Genomic DNA, 22,879 nt, shown 5'->3' with positions numbered 1-22,879 from the left:
ACAGGAAATACAATTCACAGAATCGGTTGAATTTGACATTGTCAACAGTAAAGAAGTTCTATGGTTTGATCTTAAATGTTTCATGCATTCCTCGGTTTGATCCATGCACATCCATGGAAGTAATATAATAATATGTAGATACTAGTCTTTATTTACTAAACATACATAAGTATTGGAAGGTACCTTATCTACTTATACTAAACTACCTACTATATATTTTAATAAATTAAATAAATTTAATAAATTAAATAAGATACTAGTTGTACGTAGTACTTACTACTACTTCGTACTACGGTTTGATCTCAGCTTTTCGTTTGAGAAGTTAACTAACTACCTACTTATGTTCCTAGGATCTCAGGGTTTGATTGATCAAGCGAGCTCCTTATTAATTATTATCCTGATCATCCGGAGCCTCCTCAAGGAACATAAGTTGGTACTTCTCTAACGAGGAGAGCTTCCTCGTGAGTTTTACGTATTTCCCAATATTTCTTGTTCCTTGCCTTAATCCTTTTAGTTAGTTAAAGAAGTCTTACTTATCTTCCTTGCGCTAATCTGACCGCCCAATCCTTTCACAACTGTGATAAACCATAAGCTATAGCTAGGGCATTTGGGCATAACCGACTCGCAAATAATAAGATCCCACTTCCAACAAAAAGCTCTACCCGAAGCGACGTAAGCTCTCCCTTATTCCGAGGAACACAAACATGAACCACAAAATTTCTGAACGCACCTCATGCTCATAGACTACGCACCTGCCGCTGTCAAATATATGCTTGTCGCGCCAAAATGTTTTGGCTAACTCGTGCTAGTGTTGTCGATGTTATGATATTTGTCTCTTTCATATTTATTGCTGTGTGAAGAAGATAACAAAAAGTTACGATATGATGTCACAGCTGATTGATTTAGATATTTGAATCGAATCACTCCGATTAAATGTCGTTGTTGTCGGTGCAAGCGAGTAAAGTGTAAAATTATTGTTAACGAAATTTGAAAATTACTATTAAAAATCTGCAAATATTCTAAATAACGGATCTAATAACACTGTATACATTTATTCGTGATTCGCCTTCATACAATGCCGAAGGTAAGAAGTTAATAATATACGAAGATAGGTTAGAACAACAACTAATTTCAGGAGATAATTTTAGGTACTTACAACGATTTTAGTATTTGTTTACTACCAAGTTCACTTTATGTGTACCTAATTAATCCGAAAACCTAGCTTGTCGAATCGGCGATTGCATATTTAGGTTCTTTATATTTTTATTGACTACCTATTGATTTCGGATATAAAAACCTAGGCAGGTACAGTAAGTATGTTAGTGTCGAGTGGGTAGGTACTTGATAATGTTATCTTTAACAACATATTTTGCAAATCTTTCAGAAGAAACCTTGTCAAACTGCAACTCCGCAGCAGGTATTGAGATCATAACAACACTACATGCTTGTTGCTAACAGTTATCATCATCATCACTGCTTCAAAAATAATTCATTTTCAGCCTCGTAGTGCACCATTGTATATTAAGTGCCTATCAATGCTTTTAAATTCATGCTTTTAGGAAAAGAACATCAATATACTTAGAACATTATTTGAATCCTATAGCCCATGGACCTCGTGTAAAATGTGTATTTAATATTCACAATATTATTCACATACCTATACTTACTTTAATTTCAACTCATAAATTTGTACAGTTGTGTTTCATTTACATTTTATTCTTGGGCACTGGGAATAAAAATGAATATTATAACTATTAAGATGTTATATGATTTGCTATTGTGCACTTTATTCAATATTTCAATAGAGATAAGTAAGCCTTTAGAGTACAATGCATTACACTGTTTTAGAACAACATATTCATCCCATGCTGTTTCCATTGGCTGCCAAAGCTACATGCATTATTTTTATGGAGTTAAGGTATAATTTATAATGAATTAATATTTTTCCAGGATATCAGATCATTTTTCAAACAAAAGTCTGCACCAAAAGAGAAGCCTATTACTAAAGTAGATTTGAGTGATGATGATGTGATACCAGAGTCTCCAGATGTTCACATTGCAACTAAGGTAACATAATTGCACCAATATTTGTGAAATATTTAATGCCGTCCTATTTTATCTTGAAGGATTTCACCGTCTTGTATTCTAATTTCAAATATTATATTTAAAGCACCAAGAATTAGTTCATTTAACAAATTTTTATATAATGAACTTCGTGGTTTCATATTTTTTCAACATACAACATTCATAAATTATTCATAAAAACACTTACTTTAAATTTTTTTTATATAACATTTATAAATAAAGACGTAATCTTAAATTTACAGAAAAAGCAAGCAAGGAAAAGACAAGTTGTGGATGACTCTTCTGATGAAGAAATATTTACTAGTAAAAAAAAGAAAAGTTCAAATGATAAGAAAGATAAAACTGAAATTTCAAATAGCAAAACATCAGAAAAAGCTCCACTGAAAGAAGTGAAACCTTCAGATTTGTTTGGCAAAGGACCTATCAAAAGAACAGAACCTATAGTCAAAAAGGAAAAAAAGGATCTGAAAACTGAAATTGGTATTCATAATGATGAAGATTTTGAGAAAAGCCTTTTAGAAATTGATAACATTGAAAGTGAAGCGTTGAATGGTATACAAGATGCCAAAAAATGTGAAACAAAAACAAATAATGTTAAATCTAATGGAGATGTAACAAAAGTTGATGAAATTACTAAACCTAATAAGTCCTCTGAAAAGATCTCTGACAATTCTCATACAGAAAAACAATTGAAAGATAAATCTTCAAATGGTCGCAGTAATTCAGATACTGACAAAAACAAAAAAAAGAAAGACCATACATCTGGAAAAAAATCGAATGAAGAGAAATCAACTCTGTCAGATAATCCAATTCTTAAAAAAGAAAGGAATAATGTACTCACATCTCCTGAAGAACTAAGAAAAGTAAATAATGAAAAAAGTAAAGGACCAACTGATAATAAAAAAGAACCTGATAATAACACGTTAGCAAACAAAGAAAGTGAATCTAAAGAAGATGTCAATCCACCTAAACCAGAAAAGTATAAAATTCCCAAGAAACCTTCAACAGAATCAACTAAACATAATGATACAAAAGAAGAAAACAAAAACAGTTCCAAGAAAAAGCAAGATGATAAAGTGTCTAAAATGGCGAAAAGCAAAAGGGCTTTTTCTGAGTTTGTTGGTGAAGATGAAGGCACCCAAAATCATGACACTGACCACAGTGAGGAAGCACCCAAGAGTAAAAAGAATAAACTTAACTCTACATTAAATAATTCAGGTATGTATATTCTGCAAAAAATAAGTAAACTCTGAAATTCACATTCTCCACAAAACACACCCTGTCAAATTGAAGAATTTAATAATATTTTTCTTTCAGTTGTCTCTGATGAAGAAAGGTATGAGAAGAAAAGACATTCAGCAATCCTTTATCAAAACTACCTTAACAGGACAGGTCCAAAGAACCCAGGATCTAAAGAGATACCAGAGGTATGATACCTATAAAAGTCCTCTATCACTCTGTTTTGCTTTTACCACCACTTTCAGCGTTACACCACCCTGTATAGCTCACTGATAAAAAATAATAATATATCAATTGTTTTAGGGAGCTGCAAATTGTCTAAAAGACTGCGCGTTTCTGCTCACTGGAGTGTTGGAATCGTTTGAAAGGGATGAAATTGCTGAGGCTATAACCAAATATGGCGGCACTGTTAAAAGTGGAGTCAGTAGAAAGGTATGTATTTCTTCTTTAATTTGTTTATTTATTCATTCATACAATGTGTATGAGGTTCAATGCCTTCCTTCATTGGAAGGAGACCCGTGCCTCAGCAGTGCGTATGTGATAGATTGTGATATACATAATATTTTCATGTAAGTACCTAGTTTCGTACTAAAATAAAATGATCCCATTTCCAGGTAACCCATGTCTTAGCAGGCGAAGAGGCTGGTCCCGCGAAGATTGCCAAGGCAGAGGAACTAGGAATCAGAATTATTAACGAGGATGAATTCCTCAAGCTTATTGTAGACCTTTCAAACAAAGATGCTCCCAAAAAAGTTGAAAAAGGCAAGCATGAAAAGATGAATAAAAAAGATAAAACTTCTCCTGATGACGATAAAAAAACTGAATCCTCTAAGAAGAGAACAAAGGCATCGGAAGAAGCTTTGAAGAACTTTGAAGAAAAAGTTAAGAAGAACTTTTATCCTAAAGCCAAAGAAACCATTAAGATTGAGTCGTCACCCGAAAAAGAAATGGAACCTAGTACTTCTAAATCATCTCAAACTAAGCATAAAATAGATGAGGTGAAAAGGACTGACAGTAACATCAGCAGTAGCAGCAGTGTAGCAGGTACTTATATATTTTTTGTATTGCTAAGTATGTACATAAGTAGGCTTTGAGACCAACTCAACCTCAAAAACTCAGTTGTGAACTCAGTTCCATTAAAATCGAAAGTATAGAAGGATTGTAGGGTCGCAGGAACAATTAATCAATAATCATAAAACAGGTGGACTCGGGTTTCTGTACACCACACTGTTTTAGAGCATTGTACAAACACTTCTAAGTATTCACATAACAAATGAAAATGGAGAGAGATACTGGCAATTTTAATTAAATGTTGTAGCTTGCATTGTAAATGTAACTTGCATTGTAACTCACGTATCCAGCTCAAAAGTTCTTAGAGAACCATTGACATATATATTACTAGTAGTGAACTATTAAAGTACTATGTGAATTTTCAGACATGAAGTCGGAGCATTCTTCTTCTTCGATCGCGGGCAACTCGCAGATGTGGGTGGAGAAATACAAGCCACAGAACATCAAGCAGATCATCGGACAGCACGGAGACGCTAGCAATGTTAAAAAGTAAGTCCCTCAAAAAGACCTAAGATTCTGTCCTCGGCTTTCCTCTTCCAGTATACCTCGTTTCAGCTATGAGTCCTGTGACGTTATGAAGATGTTTTACGCTTTTAGAGATATCCCATAGATGTTGTCTATCGACTTATTGCATATGGGTCGTATCCAATGAAATATAATTAATTGACACAGATTACGCAATAGTAGTTGTGCCTGATTTGGAAAATTGTGGTCTGTCAGAGGAATCTTCTTAGCTGAAACGAGGTATAATGACTACCTCTCCAAGGTCGACGGTCCCACGCTACGTTTGTATATTCGTTGTGGTAAACATTTTATCATGAAAGGAGCACAAATTTTTCAAAACACACGCGCTCGCGCTACGAGTTGCGTTCAGGGTATAATTTTGAAGTCGGACCAGCATAGAATTCTCATGTATCTATTCTATAACTAGAACAACTGGAAGATAATGCTATTAAGTTCGCCTATGTACAATTTTATTATGTGCAATAAAGAATTTAATAAATAATCTATGACTGTCAACAGGTTGATGAACTGGCTGACCCGGTGGTACGTGAACCGCAAGGAGAAGCTGTCAAAGCCGAGCCCGTGGGCCAAGAACGACGACGGCGCGTTCTACAAGGCCGCGCTGCTGTCCGGACCGCCCGGTGTCGGTAAATATACATATAATAGAATATACTTGATAAACAACCACGTTAAAATTCAACGCCAGCGGTTCAGTAGGATATGTCTTCTTCTGTGCCATCAAGCAGCCAACCTCTGCTATGATACGGCACTTGAAGAAGAATAAGTATAGTTCAACTAGTTGAAGTCACGAGATTTGGACGAAAATGGTAAAAGAGTAATCACATAGGACTCATATAAGCTCCATATACACCCCACACATGAAGCAACACAACCATCTCTATTTTATTCAACCATCAGTCACCTGTCACTTATCCGCATCTCGACTCTATAACTCATGGTTTAATAATATACTCCGCCTCTATAACTTTAACTCCATCGGATATCGTTTCTCCTACAAAACTTTTATTTAATTCCAATTTCCGCCGCCAGGTAAGACCACAACAGTGTCGCTAGTGTGCAAGGAGCTCGGCTTCGACGCGGTGGAGTTCAACGCGTCGGACACGCGCAACAAGACGCTCATCAAGGGACAGATCGGCGAGCTGCTCACTACCAACTCGCTGTCCGGGTATGCTAGAGGTATGTATTTATAACTATGTATTGATTTCTTTATTTAGATTTTAATTGTAGCCTGTTGATCTTTTAGCCAATTAAATAGGTATTGTGTGAGATTTGCTGAACCTGAACCCGGCATTACACTGGCATTTTTCTGAATACTTACTGTACTTACCTATTGTTTTGTTATTAATGGCTTAAGACGATATTTTTGATATATTTACGATAGTTGTTAAAAAAGGTTCTAAGCTAAAAGGGGGTATGTGGGGTGACAAAGGGCATGCTGAGTAGTTTTTTTTATTACGAGAATTTTTCACGAGTTTCCAAAATTGATGTTCTTTTGGGCACGCTTCTTTCATCCGATTTCGGTGTCACTTATTAATTTCATTTTCCAGTTGCTGCACCTATTTCTTTTAGCGTATTTACTAGATAATCAAAAGAATCTGACTACAATGTTACAGGCGACACGGGCAAGCAAGCTGTGAGCAAGAAACACGTTTTAGTTATGGATGAAGTAGACGGCATGGCGGGGAATGAAGACAGAGGTGCGTTCAAATATTTAATTTTATCATTTTTAACTGTCGACCAAAAAAACATGTATCTTTAGCACGGTAGTTCCAAAACGCATGTATGTACTGATCTAATAGCAGTTCCTCGGCGTGGCGGTGACCTCATCTTAAAGTTTGTTATCATAAAATATTGCTACTTATATAAAATACTAATATGAATATGAACCCTCCCAGGTGGTCTCCAAGAGCTGATATCACTGATCAAGACGACGGCGGTGCCGATCATCTGCATGTGCAACGACAGGAACAGCGAGAAGATGCGCACGCTGGTGAACTACTGCTACGACCTCAAGTTCCAGAGGCCGCGGGTGCCGCAGATCATGGTCAGTTTAATAACTTACTTACTGTGATGGCTCAGCGACCTAATAGTGAGTGTTGGCCTCCGATAGTTGCAAGAGTTTTCCACTTCTGACGGTCCTGAGTGAGTCTACTGACTACTAGAGGTATGATGACGATTTTAGAACTGTGTACGCAATCGCAGAGAGAATGCAGACAATCGTACATAGCTGTAAATGCTCATGAGGGGTTCCGCTCATCTCGCATAATCTTTATTGACCAAAACTCATTTCGCATAACTCGTATGGTCTAAACTTTTTTGGCCGAACCATCACTATGCCAAGACTTATGTGGCATAAGGCTCGTTTCGTCTAAAACTCTTTAGGTACAATCTTTAAACACATAAGTTTCGTTTGCTCAAATTTGTGTTCGTCTATACCTATGTATAATCTTGTTTCTCCTAATGTTATCTTAATAAATAATATATTAAGTATGTAGTAAATGTACAAATTGTGGTATTTTTCTCCTACATCCCGAAAATCACGATATTGTATGATAAAAAAATCGAAAGTTAACGACCAATATAATTATTACAAACCCCATGAGATCGAAACCTAAAAATAGGTGCGACGAAGAGCAAAGCGAGGAGGAGCGTGTTAGGTGAACATGTTCATCAAAACCAAAGCGGAGCGCAGCGAAGCGGAGCGAAGCGGAGCGGAGCGTTTTCCAAACAGCGGAAATAATACAAGGCACCAGTTTGCGCTATGTAGGGAGACGCTCCGTCAAAGTTAAAGCCAAACGTATATTATTACTTTGTATAAACCTATGCCATAGCATTATTAGGCTATTCAAGATTTGGCCATACCATTATTAGGCTAAACAATGTTATGCGAAATAACTTTTTACTTAACGAGATTTATGCCATACGATTTTCGGCGTAACGAGACTTTGACCAAACGTTACTATGCAATACGAGATTAGGCAAATAAATCTTATGCCAAAAAAGGTAGAACCGCTCATGAGTATGCATTGAGATTATTGCCATCTCCTTATTTTACCTATAACTATCTCGTAATGCAAGTCACTGATATTAAAGAAGCACCAAAGATGACTGCAAATGAAAATAAATTAAATCATGTTTTTCAAAACCTAAGAACTCAACCTTGCTATTAAAGTTTCCAATATCTATTCCCTATTTTGTTACATTTTCTCTAACTATATTTGATCGCTACACAATAGCACTAGGAATCACTCATCAATGCTTCTATTAAAAACCCGCCTCACATTTCAGTCCGCGATGCTCTCCGTATGCTGCAAGGAAGGCATCAAGATCCCCACCGAAGCCCTGACCCAGCTGATAGTGGCGTCCAACCAGGACGTGCGACAGACGCTCAACTCGCTCTCCATGTGGGCCATCGACCCCGCGCTGCTGGATGCTGATGGGCTGAAGAAAGACGCGCAGAATAAGAAGAAGGACTTGAAAATGGTGAGAGTAGCATTGCGTAGGTACCATTTGGATCCTGAAGGACGAACATCTGCATATAATGTACGCAATAATATGTACGAATGATATGATAAAAGAGCAGTCCAATAACAATAAACGAATGACAGCCGAACAGCATAGCCCTCACCAATGGCCTCGCATACCTACACCTGTAACTCCTCTCGCTCCCCTAAAGGAACCAAAAATATGACTCTACACATTGCTCAAATTACGTTACATTATTTTGTAATAGTATATTTACAACTTTATCCCAGCTCACTATAACATTTTGAAGGAGAGAAAAACCGACACCATTACTTTACCTCTATCAACTACTCAAAACCCAACTCTACTCCCTTCCCGCAGGGTCCATGGGAGGCCATCCGCAAAGTGTTCTCAGCGGAAGACCACAAGAGCATGTCCATACACGACAAGAGCGACCTGTTCTTCGCGGACTACAGCCTGGCGCCGCTGTTCGTGCAGGAGAACTATCTGCACGTGCAGCCGCACTGCCCCAAGTATGTACATAGATGTTAGGTTATGACTTTAGCAGTAGTGTCGTATATGTAGACATCTATTTATATATTCACTTGTAACGAGCCGTTACCAAACCGTCCGCCGCACCTACCCACATACCGAAGCCACAAGAGCGCCCGCGAGTCGAGGTGGGGCACCACACAGGCGACTGCGGAGAATACAAGGGGCGCGGGGCGACCCGCCTATAAATAACCGCGAGCCGGCCGTCCGACCACCATTCGTCACCTCCTGCTCCGACGAGTGACCAGTCCGCTCCCGAGATCCTTCCCCGCACCTATATCTATCTTAAGTATCTATTCACGCATACTAAGCTCACAACACCGTCCTCCCTACGCTGTGGGTCGCCTACTAGCGGATCGAGGTTCCCCGGAATACACGGACGCCTGGGTCGCCTAGGATAAGCGGCCGTGTACCGAACTATACAATCGCTGAACACACACCGGCCCTCAGCCACACCTTCTTATCAACACAAATACACTCCACAAATCCTGGAACAAATCGACACGCACCACCAGTATTCGCCCGACCTCCTGTACCCTATATTCCTTCCCCTTATTAGGATATATAGAAACGTCCGCGTAGGCCCCTTCAGGGCCCGATCAATTTAAATTTCGATAACTGTGACAAGTATTTGTGCATTTGTGTAGTGTGTTTAATATTAAGTACATAAGCTGTAAGTACCCTAGATATATAAGTAAGGGGTTGTAAATAAAGCGGGTCCAGTGCCGCCTGAATTGTGTTACACTAATTAATCGGTATTATTAATTCTCACCCCGTACACCTACCGAGGTTATTTCCCTCCAGGGGCCTCAGGATCAAGATTAGGATAGTTAGGACCGCTTCACGGTCATTGTAGATCCCCCAGGCGACCAGGCACTCCTTCAGAGGCCGGCGTCAAGCTGAGCTAGTCCAAGACCGCTTCCCGGTAGATATCAATAGAGAGTTATTAGGTAGGTACCAGCCCTAAGCACTAAGGACGTTAGTCATAAGGGTAAGTATCACATTACAATATAGCACCCAACCCCTACTCTCGGGGGAGGCCAGGCAGGTCGATTCGCCCAGGGGTCGCTCCCCGGTGATCCAGACCAGCTCCTGCTGAGCTGCTACATTACATTTGGCGCCCAACGTAAAATCCACACTAATTCTCATCAATATCCATTATTATTTAGCCCCCCGTAATAAATCATAAATCACTAGAAATAACCAACCGACCGACTAACCGCGCAACTTAACTATCTACCCGTAATCATTCTAAAAATAGACCGACAACCGACCGACCGACCCCGTTTAACAAAAATTACAATTCAAAAGTAAAGAGCAGATAAATTTTTGTTGGTCATTTTTATTTAAATTTCCGTAACCGATTACAAACTGGACCCGTTTTATATTAGGTAAATATACAGCATCAAATGCCAACTTCTTGGATTTATAACCTTAGTAAAGAGGAATTAATAAGGGAAAGTAGGGAAAGGAAACTACCGTCCGTAAATTTAACCGTAGACAAGCTGAGGAAGCAGCTGTCCGACCACATCAGAGAAGAAGAGGAGGAGACCTTCGAGATGACATCCGAAGACCAGACCAGAACCGCGAGCCAGCTGAACCTGTCGTCCATCGTGAGGGAATGGAATATATCGTTCGACACCGCATGCGACCCGGTTGAGTTCATCGAGCGTTTGGATGAACTGACGTCGTCAGGTGACGTCCCGCAGGACCGATTACTCCAGGTACTACCCAAAGTACTAAGAGGTAAACCGCTATTATGGTACAGAAACAACTCAGACAGCTGGAAAAAGTGGGAAGACTTCCTAGAAAACTTCAAACTCTTTTTCTACCCGGCGGGATACGAGAAAAACCTGCTCGAGATGATCATCGCACGAAAACAACACCACCGTGAATCTTTCGTCAACTACCTGACCGACATACAAACCCTGATGAGAAGGTACGGAAAAATGACCAAAACAGAAAAAGAAGAAAGAGTCTACGAAAACATGAATGCCAACTACAAGTACTACATCAAGAAGCAAGACTTCACCAGCCTCGGGGAATTAATAAGACAGGCAGCCGAGTACGAGCAGATCACAGAAGAATCCTCATCTCAACAGTGGAATCACCGACCAGACCGACACCGCCAGACACCGAAAACTAATCCAGAACCGCGTAAAATTCGCGAAAAATACGACAAGACCACATGCTGTTGGAACTGCGGCAAAGCAGGCCACTCACACAAGGAATGCCGGGGCAGGCAAGTACTGTTCTGTAGCCAATGCGGAGTCCTCGGGAGACTAACGCGCAACTGCTGCAGAAGAGAAACCAAGTTCGGAGACACTAACATAACCGCCGAAGAAAACCGACCAGAACACCGAATCTTCGAAGACGTAAAAATAGGGAACATGACATACCGAGCGTTGATTGATACAGGCTCCACCAGATCCTACATCAGTAGAAACATCTATGAAGAGAACTCGACAAACGCCAACACAGAAAAAGTCGCAGGGATGCGAGTAACCGTCGCCGATGGCAGAGTCATGGACGTGAAACTCAAAATAGACCCAGAAATTGAGATACGGCAGAGAAAATTAACACAAGCACTCTTCGTACTACCAGCTTATTCACCGCCAAACTTAGTTATCATAGGGATAGACCTCCTAAGAAAGGCAGGAGCCACAATAGTCTGGGACAACAACACCGAAAATACACCGAAAGTCACCGAAGTCGTCGCACCAGAATCAACGCCCCCAGACAATAATATAATCAAAACCACAAAAAAGTCAAAATCCTGCAAGCAAAAGAAAAAACATAACCAACAACATCCACCAAGATATCCCGACACAGCTCCAATCCAGGAACGAAAAGGATGGTTCGAGAGGAAAATGACAGAAACCCGACAATCACCTGAAAATGACCCAACATTTACGATAAAAAACAGCTCACTCCATAAACGAATTGTAAATCCGAGATACGGGGTCAAGATCAATGCACAATCGCAGTGGAAATTATGCGTTCCGACATTGAAGAGAAGGTCGATTATCGAACAACACCTTAATGAACCGACAACTACAAGCCACCGAAGCACGGGAAAAATCCTAAAAAGCATTGCCGAAACATATTACTGGCCCGGGATGTACAAAGATGTTCTTCATCATATGAAAAAGTACAAAGAACGACTAAAATCATCGTCATCAAACTCGCCGCAACCAAATTCCACCGAACCGAAGCAGTAATAACCTACCGACGACGTCATCACCCATCGCCAGATGTGCCTAGCCGCGGTACTCATGCGATGCCGAACGAACCGATTATTCCAAACCTACCCTCAATCATCAACATAATGAAGATTGAAGACAAATAGCCGTAAAAAGTTAAAACATTTTATATATTTATGACTTAGTCATTCCGTACCGTACCGTATAAATCTTATTATGTATACCTTGTAATTAAATTGATATACAACCGAAAAACCGCAATCTATATTGAAAATATAGAAATAGGTAAAAATGTAAACGCAAATGCACACATTTAACACCGTCCGTCCGTAGTTTAATATACCTAATGTAAGTAAATAATAGACACACAGACATGTTAAACGTATAACATCCACCTTTTTACATCCAAGTCACAAGTAAAGATTTTGCTCAGACTTAGAATAAGGATTGTAAATTTTTGAACGCAGCCCAATACGTTACTCTGTGAACGTACACAGGTTAGAATTTTAGTTGTCAAGTGTCAAACCGACCGAGTAAATTTCAGCGCAAGGGCACATGCCGTATAAATTTTAATTTATTTGATATGTAAACAATTTAAAACCGTAAAGCTGAAACCGTATACCTAATGTAATTAACAGGAAAATGTATATCAGTACACAATAAGTTGTACATACATAGCCTACAATGTAAGTAAATCCAACCATGCATTTTATCATTGCTCATGTCTTGTAAAAACAATATATTCACATCTTTTATGTAGAAAAGAACCCCGAATATACCTTAAACCGAATGTACCGAACGTCCTGATTTACCTGCACCAAGCAAGGATGAAATACTCATGGACCATACCGTCTAATCTTGCTTTTTTTTGCCAAAATTAATAATATTATAAATGTAAATTAACCTGAAATAAATATCTTAATGTAAATAGTAAATAAAATATATCCTGAATCCAGATGAACAAGAAGAAACCTGTTGTAAACAAATGCACCAGTACATGCACCTTTCTCTTTATTTTTTCTTGTATGTATCTACATAACCTGTGAATTTTTACCAGGTAAAAATTCTCCTGCTGAGGGGGGAGAATGTAACGAGCCGTTACCAAACCGTCCGCCGCACCTACCCACATACCGAAGCCACAAGAGCGCCCGCGAGTCGAGGTGGGGCACCACACAGGCGACTGCGGAGAATACAAGGGGCGCGGGGCGACCCGCCTATAAATAACCGCGAGCCGGCCGTCCGACCACCATTCGTCACCTCCTGCTCCGACGAGTGACCAGTCCGCTCCCGAGATCCTTCCCCGCACCTATATCTATCTTAAGTATCTATTCACGCATACTAAGCTCACAACACCGTCCTCCCTACGCTGTGGGTCGCCTACTAGCGGATCGAGGTTCCCCGGAATACACGGACGCCTGGGTCGCCTAGGATAAGCGGCCGTGTACCGAACTATACAATCGCTGAACACACACCGGCCCTCAGCCACACCTTCTTATCAACACAAATACACTCCACAAATCCTGGAACAAATCGACACGCACCACCAGTATTCGCCCGACCTCCTGTACCCTATATTCCTTCCCCTTATTAGGATATATAGAAACGTCCGCGTAGGCCCCTTCAGGGCCCGATCAATTTAAATTTCGATAACTGTGACAAGTATTTGTGCATTTGTGTAGTGTGTTTAATATTAAGTACATAAGCTGTAAGTACCCTAGATATATAAGTAAGGGGTTGTAAATAAAGCGGGTCCAGTGCCGCCTGAATTGTGTTACACTAATTAATCGGTATTATTAATTCTCACCCCGTACACCTACCGAGGTTATTTCCCTCCAGGGGCCTCAGGATCAAGATTAGGATAGTTAGGACCGCTTCACGGTCATTGTAGATCCCCCAGGCGACCAGGCACTCCTTCAGAGGCCGGCGTCAAGCTGAGCTAGTCCAAGACCGCTTCCCGGTAGATATCAATAGAGAGTTATTAGGTAGGTACCAGCCCTAAGCACTAAGGACGTTAGTCATAAGGGTAAGTATCACATTACAATATAGCACCCAACCCCTACTCTCGGGGGAGGCCAGGCAGGTCGATTCGCCCAGGGGTCGCTCCCCGGTGATCCAGACCAGCTCCTGCTGAGCTGCTACATTACACACTTCAATAATAATAATGATCTTGGGGTACAGTAGGAGAGTAATTAGGACTAATGGGATGAATAACAGCGTATCAGGCTAGGCTACATCAAGGGCAGCAATTTTACTCTCAACCAATTTTACATTTCGGATACAAGCCTTCAGTATCCTAATCTGGCTATGAAACACACAGATAGCTGGTAGTGGTCAGCAGTAGAATACTACAACTTTGCCTTTCGTGAACATCATTGCCTATTTTTTTAGACTACGATGTCTAATAGCATTCTACCTTACTATAAATGTGATTTAATTATATTTTTTGTTCTTCCAGACACGAAGTGCTGGAGCGGCTGAGCCAGGCGGCGGACAGCATCAGCCTCGGGGACACGGTGGAGGCGCGCATCCGCGGCCAACAGGCCTGGAGCCTGCTGCCGCTACAGGTTAGTGCTGATACGACATACATTTGCCTAAGTATACCGTAGTAAATATATAAGAAGGAGGTTAATTGAACCGCCAAGTGATCAATAGCAGCAAACGCTGTCGCTTGCAGTTTATTCGATCATAAAAATGCATTACCGAGGAGTGTAGGTATTATATAAATCTATATAACTTTGATTACATTATGTATGTATGTATTTAAGTATTTATTATTAAACATGAATGTTTACTACACTTTGTACACCTTCCTCATTTATTCTTTAAGTCTCTCCTCCACCCAAAGGTTGCCTGGAAGAGATCGCTTTTAGCGATAAGGCCGCCTATTGCGTTATATTGTAAATTGTTATTTGTGTAAATTATTTTTAAGTCAATAAAGTAGTATTCTATTCTATTCTATTCTAGGTACAAAGTATACAATAAGGTTTTTTATTTGACAAATTGCCCAAATTGATAGAAGTAGAAAAAAAAATAGTAGAAAAACCTTTTTTTCTACTTTGCTGTTATTGTTTTTGTGTTTTATTTATATCACTCAGATATCACTATCTGTACGTCTGTCGAATCTGTATCTATTTAGGTATGTATGTATGCTTAGATCTTTACAATGGGTTTCATGCATTTTTTATTCAGGAAGAATTATTCTGTACTTCTTATCCCAGAAATCCCACGAAAAGACCATTTACTTACATAAATAACGTATTTCTTGTGGTCTTTCAAGCTAAACTATAGATATTAGCTAATAAGGTAAGTTTTAAGAAATGTATCTTTTTGGAAATAAATAAATTATTATATTATTTTAAATTACTCTTCAGGCGATGTACAGTTCAGTGATCCCGGGCGCGGCGCTGTCCGGGCACGTGGCCGCACAGGTTCAGTTCCCGGCCTGGCTCGGCAAAAACTCACGACACAACAAGATGAAGAGACTCGCGCATGAGATACACGCGCACACCAGACTCAGGTTAGACCATCACAAAAAATTATTTCCATATAGCACACTAAACGGTTACTGAAACTGGTCATAGTTGCTCATTTGAACACGCAACTATGCATAATATTTTGCTATAAGCAAGGCATCCTTGCATGTGATTGAGCTATAATTCTTATAATGTCGAAACACCGCCTAAGATCAATTCCATATCTGCTCTATTAAAATTTACGAAGGAAGGTTAAGTAATCATCAAGTCTTTCTAACTGCTACCCCATAATTCCTATCAATTAAATAATTTTATTACAGTGCAACAGCGTCCAAATCCTCAATCTTCCTCGACTACGCGCGGGCGCTCCGAGACTCCATCGTGACCCCGCTGGTACAAGACAAGGCGGAGGGCATCCCGGCGGCCATCGACCTGCTCACCTCCTACCACCTCACCCGCGAGGACCTGGACTCGCTGGCCGAGCTGGCCACGTGGCCCGGCCAGAGGGACCCTATGGTGCTCGTGGATTCTAAGGTGATTTACGCAGTTTCTTATCACAGCTCTTAGGGAGATCTTAGATTTCATCAAGCATGCGGTATGGCTAAACACTAAATCTACACCATGACACGCCAATGAGTAAAATGGCATGCAGCACACTTCCAGCAACTCGCTTTATACTGAGTGAAATACACCTCACGAAACCCTAGAAGTTAGGTAGAGGTACAGAGGCCTTACAGCCGACTCCGTCGTGACCCCGCTAGTGCAAGACAAGGCGGAGGGCATCCCGGCGGCCATCGAGCTGCTCACCTCCTACCACCTCACCCGCGAGGACCTGGACTCGCTGGCCGAGCTGGCCACGTGGCCCGGACAAAGGGATCCTATGTTGCTCGTGGATTCTAAGGTGATTATCGTGGCTCTACTGGCGTTTGTCTTATTCTTTTCATGTCGATGAAAAAGTATTAAAGTTACAAAATAATAGATATTCCAGTAGTCTTGAGCTCGTCCCGCGTGCAAGAGCAAGATGAATGGTGGCGTTATCATGCCTATGCATATAACCATTTCGTTATAAAGCATCCAATATGGAGATTTGTTGTTACACATTGACCATCTTTAAAACAGGGTTGCTAGCTAGATAAGCGCGAACAAGACGGAATGATTTAGTGCTGTGCTTATAGATTCGTTTCTATATTAGCGTGCCTAATCACGCCATGTCTTTTTATAAACCCAAACATAACCCAACAACTTTATCTCCCCAGGTGAAAGCCGCCATGACGCGCGCCTACAACAAGCAAGCGCCGGCGCTGCCGCACGCCGCGCCCTCCTTCTCCAAGAGCAAGCGAGACAGAGACGCCGATAGCCAGTACACCGAGACGGAAGATGACGTCGAGGCAGAAGAGGACAGCGAGCCAGAGAACGACGCTATGATCAAGGTGGGTATTGCTAAAGAAGTCTCACGACGATTCCACATGAAAAGAAAGTACCATAGATATAACATTATAAAAATTAAATTAAAATATGCTTTCTGTAAAATACCCATATACCCTGTCTACTGCATGACGCATCTAAGCGGTGAGTTGGAAGAGATGGACCAAGAACTTTTTCCATGTAGCTCGACCATATTATTCTCGGGCACCGCTCATTCGCCTCGCGTACCTTATAAGTACGGTCAGGTGCAAAGAAACCTGACCCCCCTCTCATACTAACAATGCTTCTGAGGGCGGTCAGGTTTATCTGCACCTTACTCTGTACGTGTACTCAATCTTATAAGTCTTTAAAATAGTTAGTAATAAAAATATTTATTTTTATAGGTCAAAAAAAAGACGGCACCGAAATCAAAAGAATCAGAGAAACCCAGCACCAGTAAAGGAGACAAAGGGAAGAAAGGAAAGGGAAAAAAGTGATATTAGGTACTATTAAAATTGCATTGTTTTTTATTTTTTCTGTCTCAGTCACACTCTATGACGTGTGAGCAAGATGCTAGTATTATGCTGTAGAATCACAATTTGAATATTATGTAAGTACTTACCCATCTCATGCAAAAATCGGAGGTCGTTATGTTTATTTTAGTTACATTTCTTAAATTGATCATGTTTTGTTTTGGATTTAAACTGTTATTTAAAAAGCCCATCGATGTTAATTAAAAGGAACCTGTATTTTTTACGAAGGCTTTTTGTTTGTGATTTCCTTTGGTTAAGATGTGTTACAAATGAGAAATGGATTCAATGTTCCATTACGGACGTACTTCCCCAGTCGAGTAGACTGGTGCAGTTAGTTATCATATTAAGGTTCAACAGCAGCTCCAGAAGCAAAATCGGCCATTTTTTGCGTTTGAGATTAGACTTCTACTTTCTAGGTACTGGGTATTGGGAGGTAGGTTATAATTTTTTTCATTAGTATGAAGAGAAACGATTTCAAGCGGAAGTTATGATTTTATTTCAATTGGTGGCACTAGCTTTCGAGTCGTTGAACCTTAATATCAATATTGACTTTACTTAAGTATTTTGTGGTTCCTTAATTCGCATTTTAATTATTCATCTATGAATATAATGTACGGCTTCTGTGACGGCAATCGGCGACAACTTACGCAGATAGAACCACAAATTATGAAAACAATTAAAATATAATAACTATCTCCAGTATAAAGACCTACCATTGGCAACAGGCTTCAATTGTTTACTCCAAAAGAGTAGAGATGTTTGCTTCTAGGTGTATTTTAATTGTTGGTGTTTCGCTAGTGTTAAGTGGACTTGCTAAATGTGAATCTTTGAGCGCCAAACAAGAAGCAGACATTGTTAAATTTATTTGTGAGTAATATTTTAATTCTCAAATGTTGGTTAGTGATAAGTACCTATAAAAAGTTATATTCAGGAACTTTCATATTATGGCCTTCATTCTGTTTCAGCTCATGAGATACTAATTTATGATGTGCATGATGAGGCCACTCTAAACAAGTGTTTGGTAAAACTTACGGCGTTGTTGAGACCGTACATGAGATATGGTGAGTTCTTTTAAGCCTCGAGTATCTCTCTCAGCCTTCTGTAGTCCACTGTTGGACATAGGCCTCTCCTAACGATCGCCACCCCAAACGGTCACCCGCCATCTGCATCCAGCGGCTTCCCGCTACCTTCCGCAGATCATCAGACCAACGGGTTGGGGGGCGACCGACACGCCGTTTGCCGACACGGGGTCTCCACTCCAGAACCTTTCTACTCCAGCGGTCGTCGGCTCTGCGGGCTACGTGGCCAGCCCATTGCCACTTCAGCGTGCTAATCCTTTTGGCTATGTCGGTAACTTTAGTTCTCCTGCGGATTTCTTCATTACGAATCCTATCTCGCAGGGACACGCCTAACATAGCCCTTTCCATAGCACGTTGAGCAACTCTGAGCTTGTGGATAAGCCCTTTGGTGAAGCACCACGTCTCGGCTCCGTAAGTCATCACTGGCAACACGCACTGATTGAAAACGTTTGTTTTCAGACACTGAGGTATGTTTTCAGTGAAGATGTGTCGTAATTTCCCGAACGCTGCCCATCCGAGTTGGATTCTACGAGCTACCTCTTTATCGAAGTTGGATTTACCTAATCGGATCACTTGTCCTAGGTAGGGATACTGATCGACAACTTCGATGGTGACACCTCCTACAGTTACGGGCGATGATGAAACATGTTCGTTCGACATGACCTTTGTCTTGTCCATGTTCATTTTCAGCCCAACTTGTTTAGAGGCATCATTGAGGTCTGTGAGCATTTCGCCTAACTCCTCCAGCGTTTCCGCCATAATAACTATGTCATCAGCAAATCGTAGATGAGAGATATATTCGCCATTGACGTTAATGCCCAGTCTTTTCCACTCTACAAGCTTAAAAACATCTTCCAGTGCACAGGTGAACAGTTTCGGAGAAATAACATCTCCCTGTCTCACGCCCCTTTGCAACTGGATCGGTTTTGTGCTATGTTCGTGTAATCGAACTGACATTGTGGCAGCATTGTACATACATCTCAACACCTCGATATAGCGATAGTCTATATGGCACCGCTGAAGGGATTGAAGCATCGCCCAGAGCTCAATAGAATCAAAGGCTTTCTCATAGTCCACAAACGCTAGACATAAAGGTAGATTATACTCCTCGGTCTTCTGTATAACCTGCCGAAGCGTGTGTATGTGATCTATGGTACTATAGCCTTTTCGGAACCCGGCTTGTTCGGGTGGCTGGAAGTCGTCGAGTCTTTGCTCGAGACGATTCGTAATAACTCTCGAAAACAGCTTGTACACATGGCTCAGAAGTGCAATGGGTCTATAATTCTTCAATAGGGCTTTGTTGCCTTTCTTGAAGAACAAAGTCACTACACTTCTGCTCCATGCCTCCGGGCTTGTGCCTTCGAGTATGACGGAATTAAACAGCCTCCGAAGTGCTATTAAAATCGGTCTACCGCCGGCTTTCAGAAGTTCTGTCGTTATTCCATCATCTCCCGGAGCTTTGTTGTTTTTTAGCTGTTTGAGAGCTATACTAATCTCGTCTAGACTGACGTCCGGAATATCTTCGGTATAGTGTCGGGTGAGTGGCGCTCGGCTGTCGTGAGCACCGCTGGTAATAGGGTTTTGTGTTGTGGTGTATAACTGTCCGTAGAATCTCTCAATTTCTCCCAGAATTTCGGGCACTGATGAAACGGTGTTGCCAGTGTCGGTCTTCAGTTGGGTCAACAGAGTCTGCCGAACAGGTCGATCTCTAGCAAAGACTTTGGAGCCCTTGTTTTGCTCTATTGCGTCTTGAATGCGCTTGCAATTGTAGCGTCTCATATCGCAACGTCTTGCTTTGGCGATCTGTCTGTTTAGACGTCTGTATTCGACCATATCAACTGAAGACTGCAACCTCATTTCTCTCCGTTCTCTTATGAGACTCAGAGTCCCATCTGAGAGTTTTTGAGGTCCTCGGTTGGTTCGGGACGAAAAATATTTCGATCCTACCTCTCGGACAGTTTCCACAAACCTATTATTTAAATCGTCAACTGTAACGCAATTCTCTAAACATATCAGGCGGTCGCAAAGCTCAGACTGAAAGCTTTCGGGATCCTGGATTTGAGCAGGAGTAGGGCGGAGCGTGGACTTCATTAGACGGGAGCGTTCTATTTTGCAGTTTATATTCAAAGTGCCTCTTACGAGTCGGTGATCGCTGCCGGTCTTAACCCTACTGATCACTGAGACATCATTGAATATGTGCTTCTTATCCGTCAATATGAAGTCGATCTCGTTTTTAGTCTTCCCATCGGGGCTAATCCACGTCCACTTCCTTTGTGGCTTCTTCTTGTAGAAGGAGTTCATCATATAGAGGCCCTCCTTCTCCAAGAAGTCAGCCAGCATTTGCCCACGATGGTTCCGGACTCCAAATCCATGTGACCCCACTTTCGTCTCGCCGCCTTCTTGTTTTCCGAGTTTCGCGTTAAAGTCTCCCATCACCACCGTGAAATGAGTAGTGAGCTTACGCAGGGCAGACGATACGTCTTCATACGCAAGTTCGACCTCATCATCGGTGTGCTTAGATGTGGGTGCGTAAACCTGTATGACCTTCATTGAGTATCGTTTAGATATTCTCAGGATGAGGTACGCAACCCGTGCCGACACACTTCCGATTTCAACGATGTTGTTGACGAGGGACTTGTTGACGATGAACCCGACACCCCCTTGGGACAGTTGGTCGCCCTCCCGGTGGTACAGCAAGTTTCCGGACTGGAGAATTTCCGTATCCTCTCCCTCTCGTCGCCTCGCCTCGCCTCCTAGCCTCGAGTATACATATAGTTTTTGTAGAAATATTTGTGTCAGTCTAAAAGACGAAATTCGTGTGTGAAACCCTTTGTAAGTACTTGGATTCAGTGCATATTATTTATTTTTCAGGCATTAAAACATGGAATGTCCCAGTTTTGGAGCCCATGTTTCTGAAGAGTGTCAGGATCCTTACACCTGAAACTCAACTGAAGGCACAATTCAAAGATGTCCTCATCTATGGGTTATCTAAGTTCAAAGTTAATTACATAAAGTATGTAACATTTTACAAATTCCTAGGTAGCTTTTTTAGACTTACATCTTACATGTCTCATTTTACAAATAAACTTCTAGTAACTTTCAGAAATAACACTAACATTTTATTGCATGAAATCAATATATTTTGTGTTCTGTGTCTATACATAATACATACTTTATTTCAGGACTTACCCGGAGAAGTACACATTTGACTTCAGCCTACAGTTTCCCGATCTCAAATTGCTGGGCTACTATGACCTCGATGGTCAGATCCTGATAATGAAGCTGAAAGACCATGGTCCTTTCACAGCTAACATAAGTAAGTTTGGCTGTTTTTTTTTATTTGTTTGCATCACATAAGTTGAACTTAGAATCAAATATGTTTCTTACAGGTCTTTAGAAGATTCTATCCATAATCCATTATTTACTATTTTAAATGTGGTTTTGTCTTTAGGTAGATCTTTATAAATAAGTATTTTATTTTTCAGCTAATGTTGAAGCAATAGTGAAGAATAAGTTTGAAGTTACCAATGGGGTACTTCTATTAAAAGAAGTAAACACTGATTTCACATTTGATAAGTTCAGATTCCATTTGGATAACTTGTTCCAAGGCTCGGAAGTTGGTAAGTTTAAGAATTCTATATAGCTTTATAATAAAACTGGTGGTAACTTTTTGCTAATTATTTATTTAAATAAATGCTAAGTATAATCTTACTTTACAGGTGAGACAGTTAACGAGTCTTTGAACCAACAAGTGGATGTGTTGTTAAAAGAGCTGAAACCTGGTTTTGTGAAAGAAATCAACAAAATTGTAATTCAGACTCTTCAAAAAGGATTACAGAACCTTCCCCTAAAAAAGTGGCAAGCGGCGATTCGTCAATAAACCTTTAAATAAAAACAAAACACTTTAACACTGATCTTTTATTAATTACATAACTTCTTGACTATCACACTTCACTCTTAACTTAAAAGGTGGTATCCTTCTTGATCTTGGCAACTTTAGGATCGTCTGGCCTCATGATGACGTAGGTCATTTTGTACCTCCTGTTGTCTCCATCGACCTGGCTGTACTTGTAGCAGCCGTAGGTGGCCATCCCGATGCCAGCAATAGCCAGAACAGTAGTGGCCATTATCTCAGGGATTTCGTTCCACCCTTGACGGAATAGTTGGCCTAATGATCTCCTTGAGGCAGGGAAAGCCATTTTATCAATTCGTTCTCTTTAAATCGGGGATAATTCTTTATTTATGTTACA

At 40.7% G+C, this 22,879-nt stretch overlaps 2 protein-coding genes across 4 annotated transcripts; both read left to right on the top strand.

Annotated features, from left to right (window-relative positions):
* The first annotated feature begins 847 nt into the window (after positions 1-847).
* LOC105385143 (replication factor C subunit 1) lies at positions 848-17,773 on the top strand. Of its 3 annotated transcripts, none has more exons than XM_038108566.2 (19): positions 848-1,084; positions 1,388-1,417; positions 1,951-2,067; positions 2,328-3,303; positions 3,403-3,512; positions 3,628-3,756; positions 3,939-4,368; positions 4,761-4,884; positions 5,419-5,546; positions 5,950-6,096; positions 6,534-6,617; positions 6,816-6,964; positions 8,209-8,403; positions 8,767-8,918; positions 14,596-14,704; positions 15,512-15,657; positions 15,934-16,147; positions 16,870-17,043; positions 17,422-17,773. In XM_038108566.2, exons 1-19 carry the CDS (start codon positions 1,076-1,078, stop codon positions 17,512-17,514), a joined length of 3,516 nt encoding a protein of 1,171 aa, XP_037964494.2. In that variant the 5' UTR covers positions 848-1,075; the 3' UTR covers positions 17,515-17,773. The 3 variants fall into 3 exon arrangements, with proteins under 3 accessions (XP_037964494.2, XP_037964495.2, XP_037964493.2); XM_038108565.2 differs by having other exon boundaries at positions 850-1,084; positions 1,385-1,417; XM_038108567.2 differs by lacking the exon at positions 1,388-1,417 and having other exon boundaries at positions 849-1,084.
* A 327-nt stretch (positions 17,774-18,100) lies between these two features.
* On the top strand, positions 18,101-22,655 carry LOC105385142 (protein takeout). The gene is made up of 6 exons (XM_011555465.3): positions 18,101-18,417; positions 18,516-18,611; positions 21,501-21,642; positions 21,812-21,945; positions 22,115-22,249; positions 22,349-22,655. The coding sequence occupies exons 1-6, from the start codon at positions 18,306-18,308 to the stop codon at positions 22,507-22,509; spliced, it is 780 nt and encodes a 259-aa protein (XP_011553767.3). The 5' UTR covers positions 18,101-18,305; the 3' UTR covers positions 22,510-22,655.
* Positions 22,656-22,879: the final 224 nt, after the last annotated feature.

Source organism: Plutella xylostella, chromosome 15 (assembly GCF_932276165.1).
Source record: "Plutella xylostella chromosome 15, ilPluXylo3.1, whole genome shotgun sequence".
In the NCBI taxonomy this organism is placed as follows: Eukaryota; Metazoa; Arthropoda; class Insecta; order Lepidoptera; family Plutellidae; genus Plutella; species Plutella xylostella.
Note: the sequence above shows the minus strand (reverse complement) of the source record. Positions and strands in the feature narration are given on the sequence as shown.